We start from the raw sequence: 25,201 nt of genomic DNA, 5'->3' as shown, positions 1-25,201 counted from the left end.
CAGTATATTGATAGGTGGTTCGTGGTGATAAAGGGTTATGAACAGCTATGTAGACTAGTTATAAAGGGTTGTGAACAGCTATTGTACACTAGTTATAAAGGGTTATGAACAGCTATGTAGACTAGCAGGTTGGTTATAAAGGGTTATGAACAGCTATGTAGACTAGCAGGTTGGTTATAAAGGGTTATGAACAGCTATGTAGACTAGCAGGTTGGTTATAAAGGGTTATGAACTGCTATGTAGACTAGCAGGTTGGTTATAAAGGGTTATGAACAGCTATGTAGACTAGCAGGTTGGTTATAAAGGGTTATGAACAGCTATGTAGACTAGCAGGTTGGTTATAAAGGGTTATGAACTGCTACAGACTAGCAGGTTAGTCAGTCTTACCTCACTGCAGTATGTGTTCTCCATGCGTTGGCTGAGGCTGGGTCGGAGGCAGGTTAGGGACAGGACTGACACCAGGCTGCCGTTGTGGCTCTCAGAAGACAGGGCCCAGGACACCGCTGCAGTACTGGAGCCCAGCAGCCTGATACTGACACCCTGGGGCCGCTCCTGGGGCTGCTCCAGCACCTCTCCACTGGGGCCTGGGGTATTCAATGGTTGTTTTGGGGATTTACTGGACAATTAAAACATTTACAGTAAAACACAGAATTTCAGGGTCAGGGTTAGGGTCAGGGTCAGTGTTAGGGTCAGGGTTAGGGTCAGGATCAGGGTCAGGGTTAGGGTTAGAGTCAAGCCAACACATCATTTGGCCGCCTTTCGTTCCAGTACTCTGCTGCCTGTGACTGGAACGAATTGCAAAAATCGCTGAAGTTGGAGACTTTTATCTCCCTCACCAACTTCAAACATCAGCTATCCGAGCAGCTAACCGATCGCTGCAGCTGTACATAGTCTATAGGAAAATAGCCCACCCATTTTCACCTACCTCATCCCCATACTGTTTTTACACTGTTTTTTATTTATTTACTTTTCTGCTCTTTTGCACACCAATATCTCTACCTGTACATGACCATCTGATCATTTATCACTCCAGTGTTAATCTGCAAAATTGTATTATTCGCCTACCTCCTCATGCCTTTTGCACACATTGTATATAGACTGTCCATTTTTTTTTCTACTGTGTCATTGGCTTGTTTATTGTTTATCCCATGTGTAACTCTGTGTTGTCTGTTCACACTGCTATGCTTTATCTTGGCCAGGTCGCAGTTGCAAATGAGAACTTGTTCTCAACTAGCCTACCTGGTTAAATAAAGGTGAAATAAATTAAAATAAATAAAAAAGTGTCTGGGTCTGGGTCAGGGTCAGGGTCAGGGTTAGGGTTAGAGTCAGTGTTAGGGTCAGTGTCTGGGTCTGGGTCAGTGTCTGGGTCTGGGTTAGGATCAGTGATAGGGTCAGGGTCAGGGTTAGGGTTAAGGTCAGTGTCTGGGTCAGGGTTAGGATCAGTGTTAGGGTCAGGGTTAGGATCAGTGATAGGGTCAGGGTTAGGGTTAAGGTCCGTGTCTGGGTCAATGTCAGTGTTAGGGTCAGGCTATACATACTGAGATAGAAGGTGAGCCCTGTATACGCGGTGCTCTCCCTGGCCTCACAGTCTCCTGCGGAGCTCAGTGTGGTGACCTGGACTCTGTAGGTACCAGGCTCTGTCAGCTCCGTGAAGAACTCATGAGTGTTCTCATCCACCGTGGCCGTCTCTGTAGAGTTACCTGAGGACGGGGAGACAGGGCTCAGAGAGGTCGAAACAGCACAGGTCACAACAGATACCATTCAGCTATTACCTTCATCTGACAACATAGGAGCCCTTACTCCAGGAATACTGATCTAGGATCAGTCTTATTCATTATGATCTAAAAGGCAAAAAGTCATTCCAATATCAGCACTCCTTTTCTGAGAGTCTTTGTGAATGTGGTCTTGGTTCTCATTGACCACCGTAGTGGCCTTTAGCTTACCGTCTCTGTAGATGTAGACGTTGAACCCACCGTAGTGGCCTTTAGCTTACCGTCTCTGTAGATGTAGACGTTGAACCCACCGTAGTGGCCTTTAGCTTACCGTCTCTGTAGATGTAGACGTTGAACCCATCGTAGTGGCCTTTAGCTTACCGTCTCTGTAGATGTAGACGTTGAACCCAGCGTAGTGGCCTTTAGCTTACCGTCTCTGTAGATGTAGACGTTGAACCCATCGTAGTGGCCTTTAGCTTACCGTCTCTGTAGATGTAGACGTTGAACCCACCGTAGTGGCCTTTAGCTTACCGTCTCTGTAGATGTAGACGTTGAACCCATCGTAGTGGCCTTTAGCTTACCGTCTCTATAGATGTAGACGTTGAACTCAGCGTAGTGGCCTTTAGCTTACCGTCTCTGTAGATGTAGACGTTGAACCCATCGTAGTGGCCTTTAGCTTACCGTCTCTGTAGATGTAGACGTTGAACCCACCGTAGTGGCCTTTAGCTTACCGTCTCTGTAGATGTAGACGTTGAACCCATCGTAGTGGCCTTTAGCTTACCGTCTCTATAGATGTAGACGTTGAACTCAGCGTAGTGGCCTTTAGCTTACCGTCTCTGTAGATGTAGACGTTGAACCCAGCGTAGTGGCCTTTAGCTTACCGTCTCTATAGATGTAGACGTTGAACTCAGAGTAGTGGCCTTTAGCTTACCGTCTCTGTAGATGTAGACGTTGAACCCATCGTAGTGGCCTTTAGCTTACCGTCTCTGTAGATGTAGACGTTGAACCCATCGTAGTGGCCTTTAGCTTACCGTCTCTATAGATGTAGACGTTGAACTCAGCAGTGGCCTTTAGCTTACCGTCTCTGTAGATGTAGACGTTGAACCCACCGTAGTGGCCTTTAGCTTACCGTCTCTGTAGATGTAGACGTTGAACCCACCGTAGTGGCCTTTAGCTTACCGTCTCTGTAGATGTAGACGTTGAACCCGTCGTATGTGGTGGGGGGTCGGGGGGGTAGCCAGCGTAGCTCCAGCAGTATGGCGGGAAAGCGGGTGGGGGTGACGGAGATCTCTGGCGGCAGGCTCATGGCAGAGCCCGGCTCATTGGAGTCCTCATACTCTGGAACCACCGCGTTCACAAACTCCTCCTCTCCATCCGTAGGGGAGGGACTACCGTAGGGCTCCGGCCAATAGGGCTGCGTGGCGGTCTCTTCTTCTGTGTTGTTAGTGTTAGAGATAGAGGTGGCATAGCCCGTCGAGCTGTTGGAGTCCTGAGGGGCGGAGCTGTAGGAGACCTGGGTGGTTCCGCCCACCACCTCCTCTGAGATCACTTCCTGTATCTCCTGGTTCTCCTGTAATTCCTGTTCCTCTATGAGGGGGACATCCCGCGCCCGCCGGGGCGTGTCCTGGGTCACCTCGGAGCTAGGGACCCCCCCTGGTAGCACCCTCTGGCTGAGTGGTACGATCTTATGGGAGATGTTGAGGGGAGGGTTGGGCACTGCAGTGAAACACAAATATTAGTTTGCCATCTCCATAGAAATGCCGTGACTAGTGACTAGGGGCGGGAGCGTAGCCTAGTGGTTAGAGTGTAGGGGCGGCAGGGTAGCCTAGTGGTTAGAGTGTAGAGGTGGCAGGTAGCCTAGTGGTTAGAGTGTAGAGGCGGCAGGGTAGCCTAGTGGTTAGAGTGTAGAGGTGGCAGGGTAGCCTAGTGGTTAGAGTGTAGAGGCGGCAGCGTAGCCTAGTGGTTAGAGTGTAGAGGCGGCAGGGTAGCCTAGTGGTTAGAGTGTAGAGGAGGCAGGGTAGCCTAGTGGTTAGAGTGTAGAGGCGGCAGGGTAGCCTAGTGGTTAGAGTGTAGAGGTGGCAGGTAGCCTAGTGGTTAGAGTGTAGAGGTGGCAGGGTAGCCTAGTGGTTAGAGTGTAGAGGTGGCAGGGTAGCCTAGTGGTTAGAGTGTAGAGGCGGCAGGGTAGCCTAGTGGTTAGAGTGTAGAGGCGGCAGGGTAGCCTAGTGGTTAGAGTGTAGAGGCGGCAGGGTAGCCTAGTGGTTAGAGTGTAGAGGCGGCAGGGTAGCCTAGTGGTTAGAGTGTAGAGGCGGCAGTGTAGCCTAGTGGTTAGAGTGTAGAGGCGGCAGCGTAGCCTAGTGGTTAGAGTGTAGAGGAGGCAGGTAGCCTAGTGGTTAGAGTGTAGGGGTGGCAGGGTAGCCTAGTGGTTAGAGTGTAGAGGCGGCAGGGTAGCCTAGTGGTTAGAGTGTAGAGGCGGCAGGGTAGCCTAGTGGTTAGAGTGTAGAGGCGGCAGCGTAGCCTAGTGGTTAGAGTGTAGAGGCGGCAGGTAGCCTAGTGGTTAGAGTGTAGAGGCGGCAGCGTAGCCTAGTGGTTAGAGTGTTCGACTAGGAACCGAAAGTTTACAAGTTTGAATCCCTGAAAGGTACAAATCTGTCCTTCTGTCCTTCATTGAAAAAAAGAATGTGTTCTTAACTGACTTACCGAGTTAAAATAAATATATAGTTCAATAACAACCTGACTGGTTCAATAACGTTCCCATGGGGTATGTAGTTAGTTACCTGTCCTGTGGGGTATGTAGTTAGTTACCTGTCCTGTGGGGTATGTAGTTAGTTACCTGTCCTGTGTTGTGGGGTATGTAGTTAGTTACCTGTCCTGTGTTGTGGGGTATGTAGTTAGTTACCTGTCCTGTGGGGTATGTAGTTAGTTACCTGTCCTGTGGGGTATGTAGTTAGTTACCTGTCCTGTGGGGTATGTAGTTAGTTACCTGTCCTGTGGGGTATGTAGTTAGTTACCTGTCCTGTGTTGTGGGGTATGTAGTTAGTTACCTGTCCTGTGTTGCCGGGACTCATGGGGTATGTAGTTAGTTACCTGTCCTGTGGGGTATGTAGTTAGTTACCTGTCCTGTGTTGTGGGGTATGTAGTTAGTTACCTGTCCTGTGTTGTGGGGTATGTAGTTAGTTACCTGTCCTGTGTTGTGGGGTATGTAGTTAGTTACCTGTCCTGTGTTGTGGGGTATGTAGTTAGTTACCTGTCCTGTGGGGTATGTAGTTAGTTACCTGTCCTGTGGGGTATGTAGTTAGTTACCTGTCCTGTGGGGTATGTAGTTAGTAACCTGTCCTGTGGGGTATGTAGTTAGTTACCTGTCCTGTCCTGTGGGGTATGTAGTTAGTTACCTGTCCTGTGGGGTATGTAGTTAGTTACCTGTCCTGTGTTGTGGAGTATGTAGTTAGTTACCTGTCCTGTGTTGTGGGGTATGTAGTTAGTTACCTGTCCTGTGGGGTATGTAGTTAGTTACCTGTCCTGTGGGGTATGTAGTTAGTTACCTGTCCTGTGGGGTATGTAGTTAGTAACCTGTCCTGTGGGGTATGTAGTTAGTTACCTGTCCTGTCCTGTGGGGTATGTAGTTAGTTACCTGTCCTGTCCTGTGGGGTATGTAGTTAGTTACCTGTCCTGTGGGGTATGTAGTTAGTTACCTGTCCTGTGGGGTATGTAGTTAGTTACCTGTCCTGTGTTGTGGGGTATGTAGTTAGTTACCTGTCCTGTGTTGTGGGGTATGTAGTTAGTTACCTGTCCTGTGGGGTATGTAGTTAGTTACCTGTCCTGTGGGGTATGTAGTTAGTTACCTGTCCTGTGGGGTATGTAGTTAGTTACCTGTCCTGTGGGGTATGTAGTTAGTTACCTGTCCTGTGTTGTGGGGTATGTAGTTAGTACCTGTCCTGTGTTGTGGGGTATGTAGTTAGTTACCTGTCCTGTCCTGTGGGGTATGTAGTTAGTTACCTGTCCTGTGGGGTATATAGTATCTACCTGTCCTGTGTTGCCAGACCTCATGGGGTATGTAGTAGTTACCTGTCCTGTGTTGTGGGGTATGTAGTTAGTTACCTGTCCTGTGTTATGGGGTATGTAGTTAGTTACCTGTCCTGTGGGTATATAGTATCTACCTGTCCTGTGTTATGGGGTATGTAGTTAGTTACCTGTCCTGTGGGTATATAGTATCTACCTGTCCTGTGTTGCCGGGGTTCATGGGTCAGGTCGCTGCGTCGGACCAGTGTGGTTCTGTTGACTGTAGCTTCAGAGATCAGCTGGAAGGAGATGTTGCTGTAACACGTCCCAGGGAGCCAGTGTTTAAACACAGTCTTCCCTTTATAGAAGTCTAGAACACAGAACAGTCTTCCCTTTATAGAAGTCTAGAACACAGAACAGTCTTCCCTTTATAGAGGTCTAGAACACAGAACAGTCTTCCCTTTATAGAAGTCTAGAACACAGAACAGTCTTTCCTTCATAGAAGTCTAGAACACAGAACAGTCTTTCCTTCATAGAAGTCTAGAACACAGAACAGTCTTTCCTTTATAGAGGTCTAGAACACAGAACAGTCTTTCCTTTATAGAAGTGTAGAACACAGAACAGTCTTTCCTTTATAGAAGTTTAGAACACAGAACAGTCTTTCCTTCATAGAAGTTTAGAACACAGAACAGTCTTTCCTTTATAGAGGTCTAGAACACAGAACAGTCTTTCCTTTATAGAGGTCAAGAACACAGAACAGTCTTTCCTTCATAGAAGTTTAGAACACAGAACAGTCTTTCCTTCATAGAGGTCTAGAACACAGAACAGTCTTTCCTTTATAGAGGTCTAGAACACAGAACAGTAATTCCTTTATAGAGGTCTAGAACACAGAAGATGATGGTATGATCTATAACACAGAACAGTCTTTCCTTTATAGAGGTCTAGAACACAGAACAGTCTTCCCTTTCTAGAAGTCTAGAACACAGAACAGTCTTCCCTTTATAGAAGTCTAGAACACAGAAGATGATGGTATGATCTATAACACAGAACATTCTTCCCTTTATAGAGGTCTAGAACACAGAACCATCTTTCCTTTGTAGAAGTCTAGAACACAGAAGATGATGGTATGATCTATAACACAGAACATAACAGTCTGCTTGATATAAATTTGAGGACAGAACACATAAGTCTTCAACTTGTGTCTGTGAACAAGAAACATTGAAGTCTGATCGGTGGGCCTGCCCCCAAACATGACCTAATACAGACCTGCTCAACTCAGTCGATCCAACTCAAATATGACCTAATACAGACCTGCTCAACTCAGTCGATCAAACTCAAACATGACCTAATACAGACCTGCTCAACTCAGTCGATCAAACTCAAACATGACCTAATACAGACCTGCTCAACTCAGTCGATTCAACTCAAACATGACCTAATACAGACCTGCTCAACTCAGTCGATTCAACTCAAACATGCCCTAATACAGACCTGCTCAACTCAGTCGATCAAACTCAAATAAGTCAACACTGAACTGTCCAGAACGGGCTAGTCAGCTACACCTGTTGTTCCAGTCCAGAACGGCTAGTCAGCTACACCTGTTGTTCCAGTCTGTCCAGAACGGGCTAGTCAGCTACACCTGTTGTTCCAGTCTGTCCAGAACAGGCTAGTCAGCTACACCTGTTGTTCCAGTCTGTCCAGAACGGGCTAGTCAGCTACACCTGTTGTTCCAGTCCAGAACGAGCTAGTCAGCTACACCTGTTGTTCCAGTCTGTCCAGAACGGGCTAGTCAGCTACACCTGTTGTTCCAGTCTGTCCAGAACGGGCTAGTCAGCTACACCTGTTGTTCCAGTCCAGAACGGCTAGTCAGCTACACCTGTTGTTCCAGTCTGTCCAGAACGGGCTAGTCAGCTACACCTGTTGTTCCAGTCTGTCCAGAACGGGCTAGTCAGCTACACCTGTTGTTCCAGTCTGTCCAGAACGGGCTTGGGTCCTCTTTCACCTGCATAGTCAGCTACACCTGTTGTTCCAGTCCAGAACGGGCTAGTCAGCTACACCTGTTGTTCCAGTCTGTCCAGAACGGGCTAGTCAGCTACACCTGTTGTTCCAGTCTGTCCAGAACGGGCTAGTCAGCTACACCTGTTGTTCCAGTCTGTCCAGAACGGGCTAGTCAGCTACACCTGTTGTTCCAGTCTATCCAGAACGGGCTAGTCAGCTACACCTGTTGTTCCAGTCCAGAACGGGCTAGTCAGCTACACCTGTTGTTCCAGTCTGCCCAGCACGGGCTAGTCAGCTACACCTGTTGTTCCAGTCTGTCCAGAACGGGCTAGTCAGCTACACCTGTTGTTCCAGTCTGTCCAGAACGGGCTAGTCAGCTACACCTGTTGTTCCAGTCTGACCAGAACGGGCTCGTCAGCTACACCTGTTGTTCCAGTCTGCCCAGAACGGGCTAGTCAGCTACACCTGTTGTTCCAGTCCAGAACGGGCTAGTCAGCTACACCTGTTGTTCCAGTCCAGAACGGGCTAGTCAGCTACACCTGTTGTTCCAGTCTGTCCAGAACGGGCTAGTCAGCTACACCTGTTGTTCCAGTCCAGAACGGGCTAGTCAGCTACACCTGTTGTTCCAGTCTGTCCAGAACGGGCTAGTCAGCTACACCTGTTGTTCCAGTCTGTCCAGAACGGGCTAGTCAGCTACACCTGTTGTTCCAGTCTGTCCAGAACGGGCTAGTCAGCTACACCTGTTGTTCCAGTCTGTCCAGAACGGGCTAGTCAGCTACACCTGTTGTTCCAGTCCAGAACGGGCTAGTCAGCTACACCTGTTGTTCCAGTCTGCCCAGAACGGGCTAGTCAGCTACACCTGTTGTTCCAGTCTGCCCAGAACGGGCTAGTCAGCTACACCTGTTGTTCCAGTCTGTCCAGAACGGGCTAGTCAGCTACACCTGTTGTTCCAGTCCAGAACGGGCTAGTCAGTTACACCTGTTGTTCCAGTCTGCCCAGAACGGGCTAGTCAGCTACACCTGTTGTTCCAGTCCAGAACGGGCTAGTCAGCTACACCTGTTGTTCCAGTCTGTCCAGAACGGGCTAGTCAGCTACACCTGTTGTTCCAGTCTGACCGGAACGGGCTAGTCAGCTACACCTGTTGTTCCAGTCTGTCCAGAACGGGCTAGTCAGCTACACCTGTTGTTCCAGTCTGACCAGAACGGGCTAGTCAGCTACACCTGTTGTTCCAGTCTGTCCAGAACGGGCTAGTCAGCTACACCTGTTGTTCCAGTCTGTCCAGAACGGGCTAGTCAGCTACACCTGTTGTTCCAGTCTGTCCAGAACGGGCTAGTCAGCTACACCTGTTGTTCCAGTCTATCCAGAACGGGCTAGTCAGCTACACCTGTTGTTCCAGTCCAGAACGGGCTAGTCAGCTACACCTGTTGTTCCAGTCTGCCCAGAACGGGCTAGTCAGCTACACCTGTTGTTCCAGTCTGTCCAGAACGGGCTAGTCAGCTACACCTGTTGTTCCAGTCTGTCCAGAACGGGCTAGTCAGCTACACCTGTTGTTCCAGTCTGACCAGAACGGGCTCGTCAGCTACACCTGTTGTTCCAGTCTGCCCAGAACGGGCTAGTCAGCTACACCTGTTGTTCCAGTCCAGAACGGGCTAGTCAGCTACACCTGTTGTTCCAGTCCAGAACGGGCTAGTCAGCTACACCTGTTGTTCCAGTCTGTCCAGAACGGGCTAGTCAGCTACACCTGTTGTTCCAGTCCAGAACGGGCTAGTCAGCTACACCTGTTGTTCCAGTCTGTCCAGAACGGGCTAGTCAGCTACACCTGTTGTTCCAGTCTGTCCAGAACGGGCTAGTCAGCTACACCTGTTGTTCCAGTCTGTCCAGAACGGGCTAGTCAGCTACACCTGTTGTTCCAGTCTGTCCAGAACGGGCTAGTCAGCTACACCTGTTGTTCCAGTCCAGAACGGGCTAGTCAGCTACACCTGTTGTTCCAGTCTGCCCAGAACGGGCTAGTCAGCTACACCTGTTGTTCCAGTCCAGAACGGGCTAGTCAGCTACACCTGTTGTTCCAGTCTGTCCAGAACGGGCTAGTCAGCTACACCTGTTGTTCCAGTCCAGAACGGGCTAGTCAGCTACACCTGTTGTTCCAGTCCAGAACGGGCTAGTCAGCTACACCTGTTGTTCCAGTCCAGAACGGGCTAGTCAGCTACACCTGTTGTTCCAGTCTGTCCAGAACGGGCTAGTCAGCTTCACCTGTTGTTCCAGTCTGTCCAGAACGGGCTAGTCAGCTACACCTGTTGTTCCAGTCTGTCCAGAACGGGCTAGTCAGCTTCACCTGTTGTTCCAGTCTGTCCAGAACGGGCTAGTCAACTACACCTGTTGTTCCAGTCTGTCCAGCCAGAGGCCTCACCTTTATAGAGCATGGATCTCTGCTCCTGGCCCTCTGCGTAGCTGATGTTGACCCGACTGAAGACGTTGTTCTCTGGGGAGCTGATCTCAAACACCACACCTGTCTCTGGAGCCTCTGGGTAGTCTGTGATCACCACACTGTCCACCGGACGCGGCTCTGCAGGGGGACAGACGGACAACAGAGCTGACTGACTACCTGGTCAGGGGCACAACAACCACCACAACCTCCACAGTGAAGAACGGGAAATAAATCGAGAGATGACTAACAAACACAACAAGTCAAGCACATAGTGTATCTATGAGAGAACAAAGACTGTTGAGCTGGATTCAGGACAGTTGGACTTGGACCAGGTCTTCCCCTGTCTGAATACTTACTGGTGAGAACAGATATAGTCTGGATGGTCTTGGACCAGATCTTCCCCTGTCTGAATACTTACTGGTGAGAACAGATATAGTCTGGATGGACTTGGACCAGGTCTTCCCCTGTCTGAGCAGCAGGCTAACGGTGTAGCAGAGTCCGTGGTGGGAGGAGTTAAAGACCAGAGGTGTCGCGGTAACGGTGTAGCAGAGTCCGGGTGGGAGGAGTCCAGGTGTCAGGAATGGTCAGGTTCAGGAATGGTAGCAGGTGAGTTCGGGGCTCGCCCATCACCCGGGCAGCATACCCCGTCACGTTCTCCCGCAGGTCAGATGGCTCCAGGGTCACTACGATCCAGTCCTCCTCTTTAATTGACACCTGGAAGGACACAATGGTCTAGAGGAGAGAGAGAGGAGAGAGCGAGAGCGAGAGCGAGATAAAAGAGAGAGAGAGAGAGAGAGAGAGAGAGAGAGAGAGAGAGAGAGAGAGAGAGAGAGAGAGAGAGAGAGAGAGAGAGAGAGAGAGAGAGAGAGAGAGAGAGAGAGAGAGAGAGAGAGAGAGAGAGAGAGAGAGAGAGAGAGAGAGAGAGAGAGAGAGAGAGAGAGAGAGAGAGAGAGAGAGAGAGAGAGAGAGAGAGAGAGAGAGAGAGGCTGTTGAGTCTCGAGGAACGGAGCAATAAGTTCACATCATCATCAGATCGCTGCTGCTCTAACAGTTTGGCTTCTCCAGACCACCTGACCTACAGAGACAGTCATTTGTGTCAGTATGTTGAGTTCTCTTCTTTATAAGCATGCTGAAAATCTGTTGTTCATTTGTTTGCAGAGGAATTTGGTCAAATACAATTTTCTCCAACAGTTTGCAAAGAGCTTGCAGCAAGCTGATTGGTCTGCTGTTAGAACCAGTAAAAGCCGCTTCACCACTCTTGGGAAGTTGAATGACTTTGGCTTTCCTCCAGGCCTGAGGACAAAGACTTTCCTCTAGACTCAGATTAAAGATATGCCAGATAGGAGTGGCTATAGAGTCAGCTACCATCCTCAGTAGGAGTGGCTATAGAGTCAGCTACCATCCTCAGTAGGAGTGGCTATAGAGTCAGTAGGAGTGGCTATAGAGTCAGGAGGAGTGGCTATAGAGTCAGTAGGAGTGGCTATAGAGTCAGCTACCATCCTCAGTAGGAGTCCATCTAAGTCAGTCAATCCCAGTAGGTCTATAGAGTCATTCCTGCTGATCGATCCTCAGTAGGAGTGGCTATAGAGTCAGCTAACATTACTCAGTAATGTAAATGAATGCTTTTCCTTTCATTCTGTGTTGTATTATGTCAGCTACAATCCTCAGTGTTCGTGGCTATGGCATTTCCATCCTGCAGTAAGTTGCCAACTTTGCCAATTAAATAATCATTAAAATAATTGGCAACATCAAATGGTTTTAGGAGTGAATAGAGTCAGCTACATCCTGATTGGATGAGATGGTCAGCTACCATCCTCAGTGGGTGGCTAGAGTCAGACCCCTCAGGGACAGGCTAATAGAGTCAGCTACCATCCTCAGTAGAGTGACTATAGAGTCAGCTACCATCCTCAGTCTGGAGTGACTATAGAGTCAGCTACCATCCTCAGTAGGAGTGGCTATAGACCAGCTACCATCCTCAGTAGGAGTGATATAGAGTCAGCTACCTCCTCAGTAGGAGTGGCTATAGAGTCAGCTACCATCCTCAGGGAGTGGCAGAGTCATAAACCTCAGCTACCATCTCAGGGAGAGGGACCCCTCCTCAGTAGGACAGGCTAATAAACCCTCACTAGGGGCTAGAGTCAGCTACCATCCTCAGGGTAGGAGTGGCTAAGTAAACCATCCTCTGTAGGAGAGGCTATCAGAGTCAGCTAATCCTCAGTAGGAGGGCTAGAGAGACCATCCTCAGTAGGAGTGGCTAGATTAAGTAAACCTCTACCATCCTCAGGGGAGAGGAGTCACCCATCCTCAGGGTCAGAGTGGCTATAATAAGTAGGACCTATAGAGTCAGCTACCATCCTGGGGAGGAGTGGCCCCTCAGTAGGAGTCAGATTCTATAAACCAGCTACCATCCTCAGGGAGAGAGTCAGCTACCCCTCAGTAGGAGTCAGATTAATAAACCTCTACTCCTGGGAGAGAGTCAGACCCCTCAGTAGGTCAGATATAGAGTCAACCATCCTCAGTAGGAGGGCTAGAGAGTCAGCTACCATCCTCAGTAGGAGTGATTAGAGTCAAACCATCCTCAGTAGGAGTGGGGGAGAGTCAGCCACCATCCTCAGGGAGTGGCAGATTAAGTAGCTACCATCCTCAGTAGGAGTCTATAGGTCAGCTACCCCTCAGTAGGAGTGGCTATTAATAAACCTCCTCACTCTGGAGAGAGCTACCATCCTCAGGGAGTGGCTTAGAGTCAACCATCCTCTAGGAGTGGCTATAGGGTCAGCTACCATCCTCAGTAGGAGTGGCTATAATCAGCTACCATCCTCAGTAGGAGTGGCTATAGAGTCAGCTACCATCCTCAGTAGGAGTGGCTTAAGTCAGCTACCATCCTCAGTAGGAGGGCTAGAGTCAGCTACCATCCTCAGGGACAGATTAGATCAACCCTCCTCAGTAGGGTCAGCTTAGATAAACCATCCTCAGTAGGGGGCTAGAGGCTACCCCTCAGTAGAGTGGCTATAGAGTCAAATCCTCAGTAGGAGTGGCTCCTGGTCCTCAGAGTGGCCCTAGAGTCAGTAGGAGTGGCTATAGAGTCAGGAGGAGTGGCTACATCCTGAGTCAGTAGGAGTGGCTAGGTCAGCTTACATCCTCAGTAGCCTTTCCATCTAAGTGGTCAATGCCAGGAGGTCTGTCATTGCTGATCGAGAACAACAGAGTTCCACCTCTCCAACACTAACTTTACAAAATGTAACTTGTCCTTTCATTCTGTGATTATGTCTGGTACAATCATCACTGTTCATCCTGGTTTCCTCAGAGAACCACTTTGCCAATTAAATAATCATTAAAATCCTGGCAACATCAAATGGTTTTGTGAGAACCCATCTGATTGGATGAGATGGCATCCTGGTCCTCAGAGAACCCTCAGGGACAGATTAATAAACCTCCTGGTCCTGGGAGAACCACTACAGGGACAGATTAATAAACATCCTGGTCCTCAGAGAACCCCTCAGGGTCAGATTAATAAACCTGGTCCTCTGGGGAGAGGGACCCTCAGGGACAGAGTAATAAACCTCTACTCTGGGGAGAGTCCCTCAGGGACAGATTAATAAACCTCTACTCTGGGGAGAGGGACCCTCAGGTCAGATTAATAAACCTCTACTCTGGGGAGAGTTCTATCCCCTCAGGGTCAGATTAATAAACCTCTACTCTCTGGGAGAGTGACCAGGGACAGATTAATAAACCTCTACCTCTGGGGAGAGATTAATAAACCTCTACTCTGGGGAGAGTGACCCCTCAGGGACAGATTAATAAACCTCTACTCTGGGGAGAGTGACCCAGGGTCAGATTAATAAACCTCTACTCTGGGGAGAGGACCCTCAGGGACAGATTAATAAACCTCTACTCTGGGGAGAGATTAATAAACCTCTACTCTGGGGAGAGTGACCCCTCAGGGACAGATTAATAAACCTCTACAGGTTTATTAATAAGTCTCTACAGTCTCTACAGTCTCTACAGTCTGATCAGTGGTTCCTCCATGTTTATCCTGCCTCACCCTCTCAGTAGCTCTGTTCTATCTCTACCCCAGAGAACAGGGAAGTCTCCACAGTCTCTACAGTTTGACCAGTGGTTCCTGTCTTCTCCCTCTGTGTTCCTAGATCTGGTCCAGGGCCAATCAGCTTCAGTGATCAGACAGAGGTTGAGACGGAGGCTGAGAGGAGAGGAGACAGAGGTTGAGATGGAGGCTGAGAGGAGAGGAGACAGAGGCTGAGACGGAGGCTGGGAGGAGAGGAGACAGAGGTTGAGACGGAGGCTGAGAGGAGAGGAGACAGAGGTTGAGATGGAGGCTGAGAGGAGAGGAGACAGAGGTTGAGACGGAGGCTGAGAGGAGAGGAGACAGAGGTTGAGACGGAGGCAGAGAGGAGAGGAGACAGAGGTTGAGACGGAGGCTGAGAGGAGAGGAGACAGAGGTTGAGACGGAGGCTGAGAGGAGAGGAGACAGAGGTTGAGACGGAGGCTGAGAGGAGACAGAGGTTGAGACGGAGGCTGAGAGGAGAGGAGACAGAGGTTGAGATGGAGGCTGAGAGGAGAGGAGACAGAGGTTGAGACGGAGGCTGAGAGGAGAGGAGACAGAGGTTGAGACGGAGGCTGAGAGGAGAGGAGACAGAGGTTGAGACGGAGGCAGAGAGGAGAGGAGACAGAGGTTGAGACGGAGGCTGAGAGGAGACAGAGGAAGAGACGGAGGCTGAGTGGAGAGGAGACAGAGGTTGAGATGGAGGCTGAGAGGAGAGGAGACAGAGGTTGAGACGGAGGCTGAGAGGAGACAGAGGTTGAGACGGAGGCTGAGAGGAGAGGAGACAGAGGTTGAGATGGAGGCTGAGAGGAGAGGAGACAGAAATTGAGATGGAGGCTGAGGGGAGAGGAGACAGAGGTTGAGACGGAGGCAGAGAGGAGAGGAGACAGAGGGTGAGACGGAGGCTGAGAGGAGAGGAGACAGAGGTTGAGACGGAGGCTGAGAGGAGAGAAAACAGAGGTTGAGAGGAGGCAGAGAGGAGAGGAGACAGAGGGTGAGACGGAGGCTGAGAGGAGAGGAGACAGAGGTTGAGACGGAGGCTGAGAGGAGAGGAAACAGAGGTTGAGACGGAGGCAGAGAGGAGAGGAGACAGAGGGTGAGACGGAAGCTGAGAGGAGAGGAGACAGAGGTTGAGACGGAGGCAGAGAGAAGAGGAGACAGAGGGTGAGACGGAGGCTGAGAGGAGAGGAGACAGAGGGTGAGACGGAGGCTGAGAGGAGACAGAGGTTGAGACAGAGGCTGAGGCTGTGGCGATCGACAATGATACAGATCTCCAGATCTGAGCCATGTAATAACAGCCCTGTCAGAGGAACAGCAGAGAGGAGCAGCGTTATTCCTCCACAGAGTCTGTCAACAGAGACTTTCATTCCCAGCCTTCCCTTTCCTGGTCAGAATCTCATTAGTCTCACTGCAGGGCGTCTATCTTCCCTCCTACCACTTCCTTTCTGTTCTGCCAAGACTGACGCCATCCTGCTCTCCTTCTGCCCCCCTTCACTGTCCATCCCTGCTGTTCTGTCAATGCTTCTGCCCCCCTTCACTGTCCATCCCTGCTGTTCTGTCAATGCTTCTGCCCCCCTTCACTGTCCATCCCTGCTGTTCTGTCAATGCTTCTGCCCCCTTCACTGTCCATCCCTGCTGTTCTGTCAATGCTTCTGCCCCCTTCACTGTCCATCCCTGCTGTTCTGCCAATGCTTCTGCCCCCTTCACTGTCCATCCCTGCTGTTCTGTCAATGCTTCTGCCCCCTTCACTGTCCATCCCTGCTGTTCTGCCAATGCTTCTGCCTCCCTTCACTGTCCATCCCTGCTGTTCTGCCAAGGCTTCTGCCCCCTTCACTGTCCATCCCTGCTGTTCTGCCAAGGCTTCTGCCCCCTTCACTGTCCATCCCTGCTGTTCTGCCAAGGCTTCTGCCCCCTTCACTGTCCATCCCTGCTGTTCTGCCAAGGCTTCTGCCCCCTTCACTGTCCATCCCTGCTGTTCTGCCAAGCTTCTGCCCCCTTCACTGTCCATCCCTGCTGTTCTGCCAATGCTTCTGCCCCCTTCACTGTCCATCCCTGCTGTTCTGCCCCCTTCACTGTCCATTCCTGCTGTTCTGCCAAGGTTTCTGCCCCCCTGCTGCACATCTTACAACCTGCAACCCCCTGCCCCCTCCCTGCCCCCTGCTAAACCAGGGGTCACCTTGCTGCCCCCTAACTACCGGCCCAGCAGCCTCGGTTGTAAAAGGCCACCATGTTAACAGCGGAGAAGAGGAACTCTGGTAGTCCAGCTGCTGTTCACGTTGGGGTTTCTGATTCTGATCACATCTTCCCTCCTGTGGCCTCCGAGCCCCGCCCTGGACACCAGATCACCATGGCAACGTCTCAGAGCCCTGGCCTGTAGACCAGATCACCATGGCAACACATCCCTTACCTACCTCCTCTGCCATAGAAAGAAGAGAGATACCGCCACACTGTCTATCTGGATGGGCTACAAGTTTACAGCAATGATTTTTCAGGACATAGACTATACAAGTACTCTGTCAACTACTTCCTGTGTCATAGGATCCCAGCCTGGGTCTGTATCAACTACTTCCTCTGTCATAGGATCCCATCCTGGGTCTGTATCAACTACTTCCTGTGTCATAGGATCCCAGCCTGGGTCTGTATCAACTACTTCCTCTGTCATAGGATCCCATCTTGGGTCTGTATCAACTACTTCCTCTGTCATAGGATCCCAGCCTGGGTCTGTATCAACTACTTCATCTGTCATATGATCCCAGCCTGGGTCTGTATCAACTACGTCCTCTGTCATAGGATCCCAGCCTGGGTCTGTATCAACTACTTCCTGTGTCATATGATCCCAGCCTGGGTCTGTATCAACTACTTCCTGTGTCATATTATCCCAGCCTGGGTGTGTATCAACTACTTCCTCTGTCATAGGATCCCAGCCTGGGTCTGTATCAACTACTTCCTGTGTCATATGATCCCAGCCTGGGTCTGTATCAACTACTTCCTCTGTCATATGATCCCAGCCTGGGTCTGTATCAACTACTTCCTCTGTCATATGATCCCAGCCTGGGTCTGTATCAATTACTTCCTGTGTCATATGATCCCAGCCTGGGTCTGTATCAACTACTTCCTGTGTCATATGATCCCAGGAGTCTTCATCACTAGAGGGATAGGGGTTGTAAAGTTCTAGAATCATGGTGATGGTTCTACAATTCTAGAGGGATAGTGGTTGTAGAGTTCTAGAATCATGGTGGTGGTTCTACAGTTCTAGAGGGATAGGGGTTGTAGAGTTCTAGAATCATGGTGGTGGTTCTACAGTTCTAGAGGGATGGGTGTTGTAGAGTTCTAGAATCATGGTGGTGGTTCTACAGTTCTAGAGGGATAGGGGTTGTAGAGTTCTAGAATCATGGTGGTGGTTCTACAGTTCTAGAGGGATGGGTGTTGTAGAGTTCTAGAATCATGGTGATGGTTCTACAATTCTAGAGGGATAGTGGTTGTAGAGTTCTAGAATCATGGTGGTGGTTCTACAGTTCTAGAGGGATAGGGGTTGTAGAGTTCTAGAATCATGGTGGTGGTTCTACAGTTCTAGAGGGATGGGTGTTGTAGAGTTCTAGAATCATGGATCATACTCTGGACCCTGATCTCTCTTTTGAAGAACATATCAAGACCATTTCGAGGACAGCTTTTTTCCATCTACTAACATTGCAAAAATCAGAAACTTTCTGTCCAAAAATGATGGAAAAATTAATCCATGCTTTTGTCACTTCTAGGTTAGACTACTGCAATGCTCTATTTTCCGGCTAGGATAAAGCACTTAAACTTCAGTTAGTGCTAAATCACGGCTGCTAGAATCCTGACTAGAACCAAAAAAATTTGATCATATTACTCCAGTGCTAGTTCTACACTGGCTTCCTGTCAAAGAGGGCTGATTTCAAGGTTTTACTGCTAACCTACAAAGCATTACATGGGCTTGCTAGATTTGGTCCTGCCGTATCCTGGTGGTGGTCACAAGTTCTAATTGTCCCTAGAATTCTAAGCAAACAGCTGGAGGCAGGGCTTTCTCCTATAGAGCTCCATTTTTATGGAACGGTCTGCCTACCCATGTCAGAGACGCAAACTCGGTCTCAACCTTTAAGTCTTTACTGAAGACTCATGGTGGTGGTTCTCTTCAGTGGGTCATATGATTGAGTGTAGTCTGGCCCAGGAGTGGGAAGGTGAACGGAAAGGCTCTGGAGCAACGAACCGCCCTTGCTGTCTCTGCCTGGCCGGTTCCCCGTTTTCCACTGGGATTCTCTGCCTCTAACCCTGTTACGGGGCTGAGTCACTGGCTTGCTGGGGCTCTCTCGTGTTATAGTCCCTGGGGGGTTCTATGTTCTGGGTGGGTTGATTCACTGTTGTGGTCGGTTCTGGGTTCCCCCCCACCCCTTGGGTTGTACCGTGTCGGAGATCTTTGTGGGCTATACTCGGCCTTGTCTCAGGATGGTAAGTTGGTGGTTGAAGATTTCCCTCTAGTGGTGTGGGGGCTGTGCTTTGGCAAAGTGGGTGGGGTTATATCCTTCCTGTTTGGCCCTGTCCGTGTCCTCGGATGGGGCCACAGTTCTCCTGACCCTCCTGTCTCAGCCTCCAGTATTTATGCTGCAGTAGTTTATGTGTCGGGTTCTACAGTTCTAGGCTAGGGTCAGTTTGTTTATCTGGAGTACTTCTCCTGTCCTATTCGGTGTCCTGTGTAAATCTAAGTGTGGTTCTCTAATTCTCTCCTTCTCTCTTTCTTTCTCTCTCTCGGAGTTGAGCCCTAGAACCATGCCCCAGGACTGGATGACTCCTTGCTTCCCCAGTCCACCTGGCCAGTTCTCCAGTTTCAACTGGTGGGCCCTAGGACCATGTCCCAGGACTACCTGACATGAGGACTCCTTGCTGTCCCCAGTCCACCTGGCCATGCTCCTGCTCCAGTTTCAACTGTTCTGCCTTACTATTATTCAACCATGCTGGTCATTTATGAACATTTGAACATCTTGGCCACGGTTCTGTTATAATCTCCACCTGGCACAGCCAGAAGAGGACTGGCCACCCCACATATGCTCTCTCTAATTCTCTCTTTCTTTCTCTCTCTCGGAGGACCTGAGCCCTAGGACCGTGCCCCAGGACTACCTGACATGATGGCTCCTTGCTGTCCCCAGTCCATCTGACTGTGCTGCTGCTCCAGTTTCAACTGTTCTGCCTTATTATTATTTGACCATGCTGGTCATTTATGAACATTTGAACATCTTGGTCATGTTCTGTTATAATCTCTACCCGGCACAGCCAGAAGAGGACTGGCCACCCCACATAGCCCGGTTCCTCTCTAGGTTTCTTCCTAGGTTTTGGCCTTTCTAGGGAGTTTTTCCTAGCCACCGTGCTTTTACACCTGCATTGTTTGCTGTTTGGGGTTTTAGGCTGGGTTTCTGTACAGCACTTTGAGATATCAGCTGATGTACGAAGGGCTATATAAATAAATTTGATTTGATTTTGATTTGATGGTGGTGGTTCTACAGTTCTAGAGGGATAGTGGTTGTAGTGTTCTAGAATCATGGTGGTGGTTCTACAGTTCTAGAGAGGTGGGGGTTGTAGAGTCCTAGAATCATGGTGGTGGTTCTACAGTTCTAGAGAGGTGGGGGTTGTAGAGTTCTAGAATCATGGTGGTGGTTCTACAGTTCTAGAGGGATAGTGGTTGTAGAGTTCTAGAATCGTGGTGGTGGTTCTACAGTTCTAGAGAGGTGGGGGTTGTAGAGTTCTAGAATCATGGTGGTGGTTCTACAGTTCTAGAGAGGTGGGGGTTGTAGAGTTCTAGAATCATGGTGGTGGTTCTACAGTTCTAGAGGGATGGGTGTTGTAGAGTTCTAGAATCATGGTGGTGGTTCTACAGTTCTAGAGGGATGGGTGTTGTAGAGTTCTAGAATCATGGTGGTGGTTCTATAGTTCTAGAGGGATGGGTGTTGTAGAGTTCTAGAATCATGGTGGTGGTTCTACAGTTCTAGAGAGGTGGGGGTTGTAGAGTTCTAGAATCATGGTGGTGGTTCTACAGTTCTAGAGGGATGGGTGTTGTAGAGTTATAGAATCATGGTGGTGGTTCTACAGTTCTAGAGAGGTGGGGGTTGTAGAGTTCTAGAATCATGGTGGTGGTTCTACAGTTCTAGAGGGATGGGTGTTGTAGAGTTATAGAATCATGGTGGTGGTTCTACAGTTCTAGAGGGATGGGTGTTGTAGAGTTATAGAATCATGGTGGTGGTTCTACAGTTCTAGAGGGATTGGTGTTGTAGGGTTCTAGAATCATGGTGGTGGTTCTACAGTTCGAGAGGGATGGGGCTGTAGAGTTCTAGAATCATGGTGGTGGTTCTACAGTTCTAGAGGAATGGGTGTTGTAGAGTTCTAGAATCATGGTGGTGGTTCTACAGTTCTAGAGGGATAGTGGTTGTAGAGTTCTAGAATCATGGTGGTGGTTCTACAGTTCTAGAGGGATGGGTGTTGTAGAGTTCTAGAATCATGGTGGTGGTTCTATAGTTCTAGAGGGATGGGTGTTGTAGAGTTCCAGAATCATGTTGGTGGTTCTACAGTTCTAGAGGGATGGGTGTTGTAGGGTTCTAGAATCATGGTGGTGGTTCTACAGTTCTAGAGAGGTGGGGTTGTAGAGTTCTAGAATCATGGTGGTGGTTCTACAGTTCTAGAGGGATAGGGGCTGTAGAGTTCTAGAATCATGGTGGTGGTTCTCGATTCAGCAAATTCTTGTCCTGAAAGCCACCATGTTGCCACATCTGTACTGACCCTCCCATCATCGCTCACATCCTCTCCACATCATTATCATCAGCTGGTAGATTATGGTGGTGTGATGGGAGGGGCTTGTGACACACATTCCACCAGGAACCAAATCAGATTAGATTATGCATTTGGGTCAGAATCCTGCTGGCCTCTGTGGGGATTATAATCTGACGTAGGGGAGGAAGGGTCCACAACACTACAGTAAATTACAGGACTACAGTATAGCTGTTAGTTTGTGTATGTTATTCTTACACAACCAGCACAGCATTAAAGTATTAGAGCTGTGTTCCTACATGTTGAGATGTTCAACATTAAAGTATTAGAGCTGTGTTCCTACATGATGACGATGTTCAACATTAAAGTATTAGAGCTGTGTTCCTACATGTTGAGATGTTCAACATTAAAGTATTAGAGCTGTGTTCCTACATGATGACGATGTTCAACATTAAAGTATTAGAGCTGTGTTCCTACATGTTGAGATGTTCAACATTAAAGTATTAGAGCTGTGTTCCTACATGATGACGATGTTCAACATTAAAGTATTAGAGCTGTGTTCCTACATGTTGAGGGTGTTCAACATTAAAGTATTAGAGCTGTGTTCCTACATGTTGAGGATGTTCAACATTAAAGTATTAGAGCTGTGTTCCTACATGTTGACGATGTTCAACATTAAAGTATTAGAGCTGTGTTCCTACATGAGGATGTTCAACATTAAAGTATTAGAGCTGTGTTCCTACATGAGGATGTTCAACATTAAAGTATTAGAGCTGTGTTCCTACATGTTGAGATGTTCAACATTAAAGTATTAGAGCTGTGTTCCTACATGATGACGATGTTCAACATTTAAGTATTAGAGCTGTGTTCCTACATGATGAGGATGTTCACCATTAAAGTATTAGAGCTGTGTTCCTACATGATGAGGATGTTCAACATTAAAGTATTAGAGCTGTGTTCCTATATGATGAGGATGTTCAACATTAAAGTATTAGAGCTGTGTTCCTACATGTTGAGGGTGTTGTAGGACTGTAGGGTTGTGTTGAGGATGTTGTAGGACTGTAGGGTTGTGTTGAGGATGTTGTTGGACTGTAGGGTTGTGTTGAGGATGTTGTTGAACTGTAGGGTTGTGTTGAGGATGTTGTTGGACTGTAGGGTTGTGTTGAGGATGTTGTAGGACTGTAGGGTTGTGTTGAGGATGTTGTAGGACTGTAGGGTTGTGTTGAGGATGTTGTAGGACTGTAGGGTTGTGTTGAGGATGTTGTTGGACTGTAGGGTTGTGTTGAGGATGTTGTTGGACTGTAGGGTTGTGTTGAGGATGTTGTTGGACTGTAGGGTTGTGTTGAGGATGTTGTAGGACTGTAGGGTTGTGTTGAGGATGTTGTAGGACTGTAGGGTTGTGTTGAGGATGTTGTAGGCTTGTGTTGAGGATGTTGTTGGACTGTAGGGTTGTGTTGAGGATGTTGTTGGACTGTAGGGTTGTGTTGAGGATGTTGTTGGACTGTAGGGTTGTGTTGAGGATGTTGTAGGACTGTAGGGTTGTGTTGAGGATGTTGTAGGACTGTAGGGTTGTGTTGAGGATGTTGTAGGCTTGTGTTGAGGATGTTGTAGGGTTGTGTTGAGGATGTTGTAGGACTGTAGGGTTGTGTTGAGGATGTTGTAGGACTGTAGGGTTGTGTTGAGGATGTTGTAGGACTGTCGGGTTGTGTTGAGGATGTTGTAGGACTGTAGGGTTGTGTTGAGGATGTTGTAGGACTTAGTTGTTGAGGATGTTGTAGGACTGTAGGGTTGTGTTGAGGATGTTGTAGGACTGTAGGGTTGTGTTGAGGATGTTGTAGGACTGTAGGGTGTTGAGTGTTGAGGACTGTTGTGTTGAGGATGTTGTAGGACTGTTGTGTTGAGGATGTTGTAGGACTGTCGGGTTGTGTTGAGGATGTTGTAGGGTTGTGTTGAGGATGTTGTAACCCTGTTTCTTGTCTGTATCGAAGTAGCGGTCCTTGTACCTAGCATCGAGCATTGTTGAGACACAGTAAAGAGGCTCAAAGAGAATGCCACCGAATCACTTGGTAGTGTGTACCGGGGCTCGAGGTGCTCGGCCAGTCGACAAAAGCCAACATCATCCACGATACAGACCGGTAGGTTGTCAAGGGCAATGAATTCCATTATCTTGCCATTAATGGGTTTCGCCTATGAGTTGTCTCCTTCTGAAATGTTCTTACTCTTTCAAATGACTGCTGGACTTGAACTTGTTTAGCTGTTGGAGGTGTGTTTAGTTGTTGGAGGTGTGTTTAGTTGTTGGAGGTGTGTTTAGTTGTTGGAGGTGTGTTTAGTTGTTGGAGGTGTGTTTAGTTGTTGGAGGTGTGTTTAGTTGTTGGAAGTGTGTTTAGTTGTTGGAAGTGTGTTTAGTTGTTGGAGGTGTGTTTAGTTGTTGGAGGTGTGTTTAGTTGTTGGAGGTGTGTTTAGTTGTTGGAGGTGTGTTTAGTTGTTGGAGGTGTGTTTAGTTGTTGGAGGTGTGTTTAGTTGTTGGAGGTGTGTTTAGTTGTTGGAGGTGTGTTTAGTTGTTGGAGGTGTGTTTAGTTGTTGGAAGTGTGTTTAGTTGTTGGAAGTGTGTTTAGTTGTTGGAAGTGTGTTTAGTTGTTGGAGGTGTGTTTAGTTGTTGGAAGTGTGTTTAGTTGTTGGAGGTGTGTTTAGTTGTTGGAAGTGTGTTTTAGTTGTTGGAGTGTGTTTAGTTGTTGGAAGTGTGTTTAGTTGTTGGAGGTGTGTTTAGTTGTTGGAGGTGTGTTTAGTTGTTGGAGGTGTGTTTAGTTGTTGGAGGTGTGTTTAGTTGTTGGAGGTGTGTTTAGTTGTTGGAGGTGTGTTTAGTTGTTGGAAGTGTGTTTAGTTGTTGGAGTGTGTGTTTAGTTGTTGGAGTTGTTGGAGTGTGTTTAGTTGTTGGAGGTGTGTTTAGTTGTTGGAAGTGTGTTTAGTTGTTGGAAGTGTGTTTAGTTGTTGGAAGTGTGTTTAGTTGTTGGAGGTGTGTTTAGTTGTTGGAAGTGTGTTTAGTTGTTGGAGCTGTGTTTAGTTGTTGGAGGTGTGTTTAGTTGTTGGAGGTGTGTTTAGTTGTTGGAGGTGTGTTTAGTTGTTGGAGGTGTGTTTAGTTGTTGGAGGTGTGTTTAGTTGTTGGAGCTGTGTTTAATTGTTGGAGGTGTGTTTAGTTGTTGGAAGTGTGTTTAGTTGTTGGAAGTGTGTTTAGTTGTTGGAAGTGTGTTTAGTTGTTGGAAGTGTGTTTAGTTGTTGGAAATGTGTGTTTAGTTGTTGGAGGTGTGTTTAGTTGTTGGAAGTGTGTTTAGTTGTTGGAAGTGTGTTTAGTTGTTGGAAGTGTGTTTAGTTGTTGGAGTTGTGTGTTTAGTTGTTGGAAGTGTGTTTAGTTGTTGGAGTGTGTTTAGTTGTTGGAAGTGTGTTTAGTTGTTGGAAGTGTGTTTAGTTGTTGGAGGTGTGTTTAGTTGTTGGAGGTGTGTTTAGTTGTTGGAGGTGTGTTTAGTTGTTGGAAGTGTGTTTAGTTGTTGGAAGTGTGTTTAGTTGTTGGAAGTGTGTTTAGTTGTTGGAAGTGTGTTTAGTTGTTGGAAGTGTGTTTAGTTGTTGGAGGTGTGTTTAGTTGTTGGAGGTGTGTTTAGTTGTTGGAGGTGTGTTTAGTTGTTGGAGGTGTGTTTAGTTGTTGGAGGTGTGTTTAGTTGTTGGAAGTGTGTTTTAGTTGTTGGAAGTGTGTTTAGTTGTTGGAGGTGTGTTTAGTTGTTGGAAGGTGTGTTTAGTTGTTGGAAGTGTGTTTAGTTGTTGGAAGTGTGTTTAGTTGTTGGAGTGTGTTTAGTTGTTGGAAGTGTGTTTAGTTGTTGGAGGTGTTGGAAGTGTGTTTAGTTGTTGGAGTGTGTTTAGTTGTTGGAGGTGTGTTTAGTTGTTGGAGGTGTGTTTAGTTGTTGGAGGTGTGTTTAGTTGTTGGAAGTGTGTTTAGTTGTTGGAGGTGTGTTTAGTTGTTGGAAGTGTGTTTAGTTGTTGGAGGTGTGTTTAGTTGTTGGAAGTTGTTGTGTTTAGTTGTTGGAAGTGTGTTTAGTTGTTGGAAGTGTGTTTAGTTGTTGGAAGTGTGTTTAGTTGTTGGAAGTGTGTTTAGTTGTTGGAAGTGTGTTTAGTTGTTGGAAGTGTGTTTAGTTGTTGGAGGTGTGTTTAGTTGTTGGAAGAGTGTTTAGTTGTTGGAAGTGTGTTTAGTTG

General features: G+C 48.1%; 1 protein-coding gene across 1 annotated transcript; it reads right to left on the bottom strand.

Moving 5' to 3' along the window:
- Positions 1-387: 387 nt before the first annotated feature.
- LOC124028538 (receptor-type tyrosine-protein phosphatase O-like) lies at positions 388-11,222 on the bottom strand (the record flags this gene model as incomplete). Its single annotated transcript, XM_046340580.1, has 8 exons — positions 11,211-11,222; positions 10,775-10,863; positions 10,550-10,680; positions 10,114-10,269; positions 5,926-6,078; positions 2,892-3,428; positions 1,539-1,700; positions 388-584 (listed from the first exon to the last, which is right to left on the bottom strand). Coding segments are annotated over exons 1-8 (1,437 nt in total), but the record flags the coding sequence as incomplete, so codon positions are not given.
- Positions 11,223-25,201: the final 13,979 nt, after the last annotated feature.

This window comes from Oncorhynchus gorbuscha, unplaced genomic scaffold (genome assembly GCF_021184085.1).
Source record: "Oncorhynchus gorbuscha isolate QuinsamMale2020 ecotype Even-year unplaced genomic scaffold, OgorEven_v1.0 Un_scaffold_4401, whole genome shotgun sequence".
NCBI lineage: Eukaryota > Metazoa > Chordata > Actinopteri > Salmoniformes > Salmonidae > Oncorhynchus > Oncorhynchus gorbuscha.
Note: the sequence above shows the minus strand (reverse complement) of the source record. Positions and strands in the feature narration are given on the sequence as shown.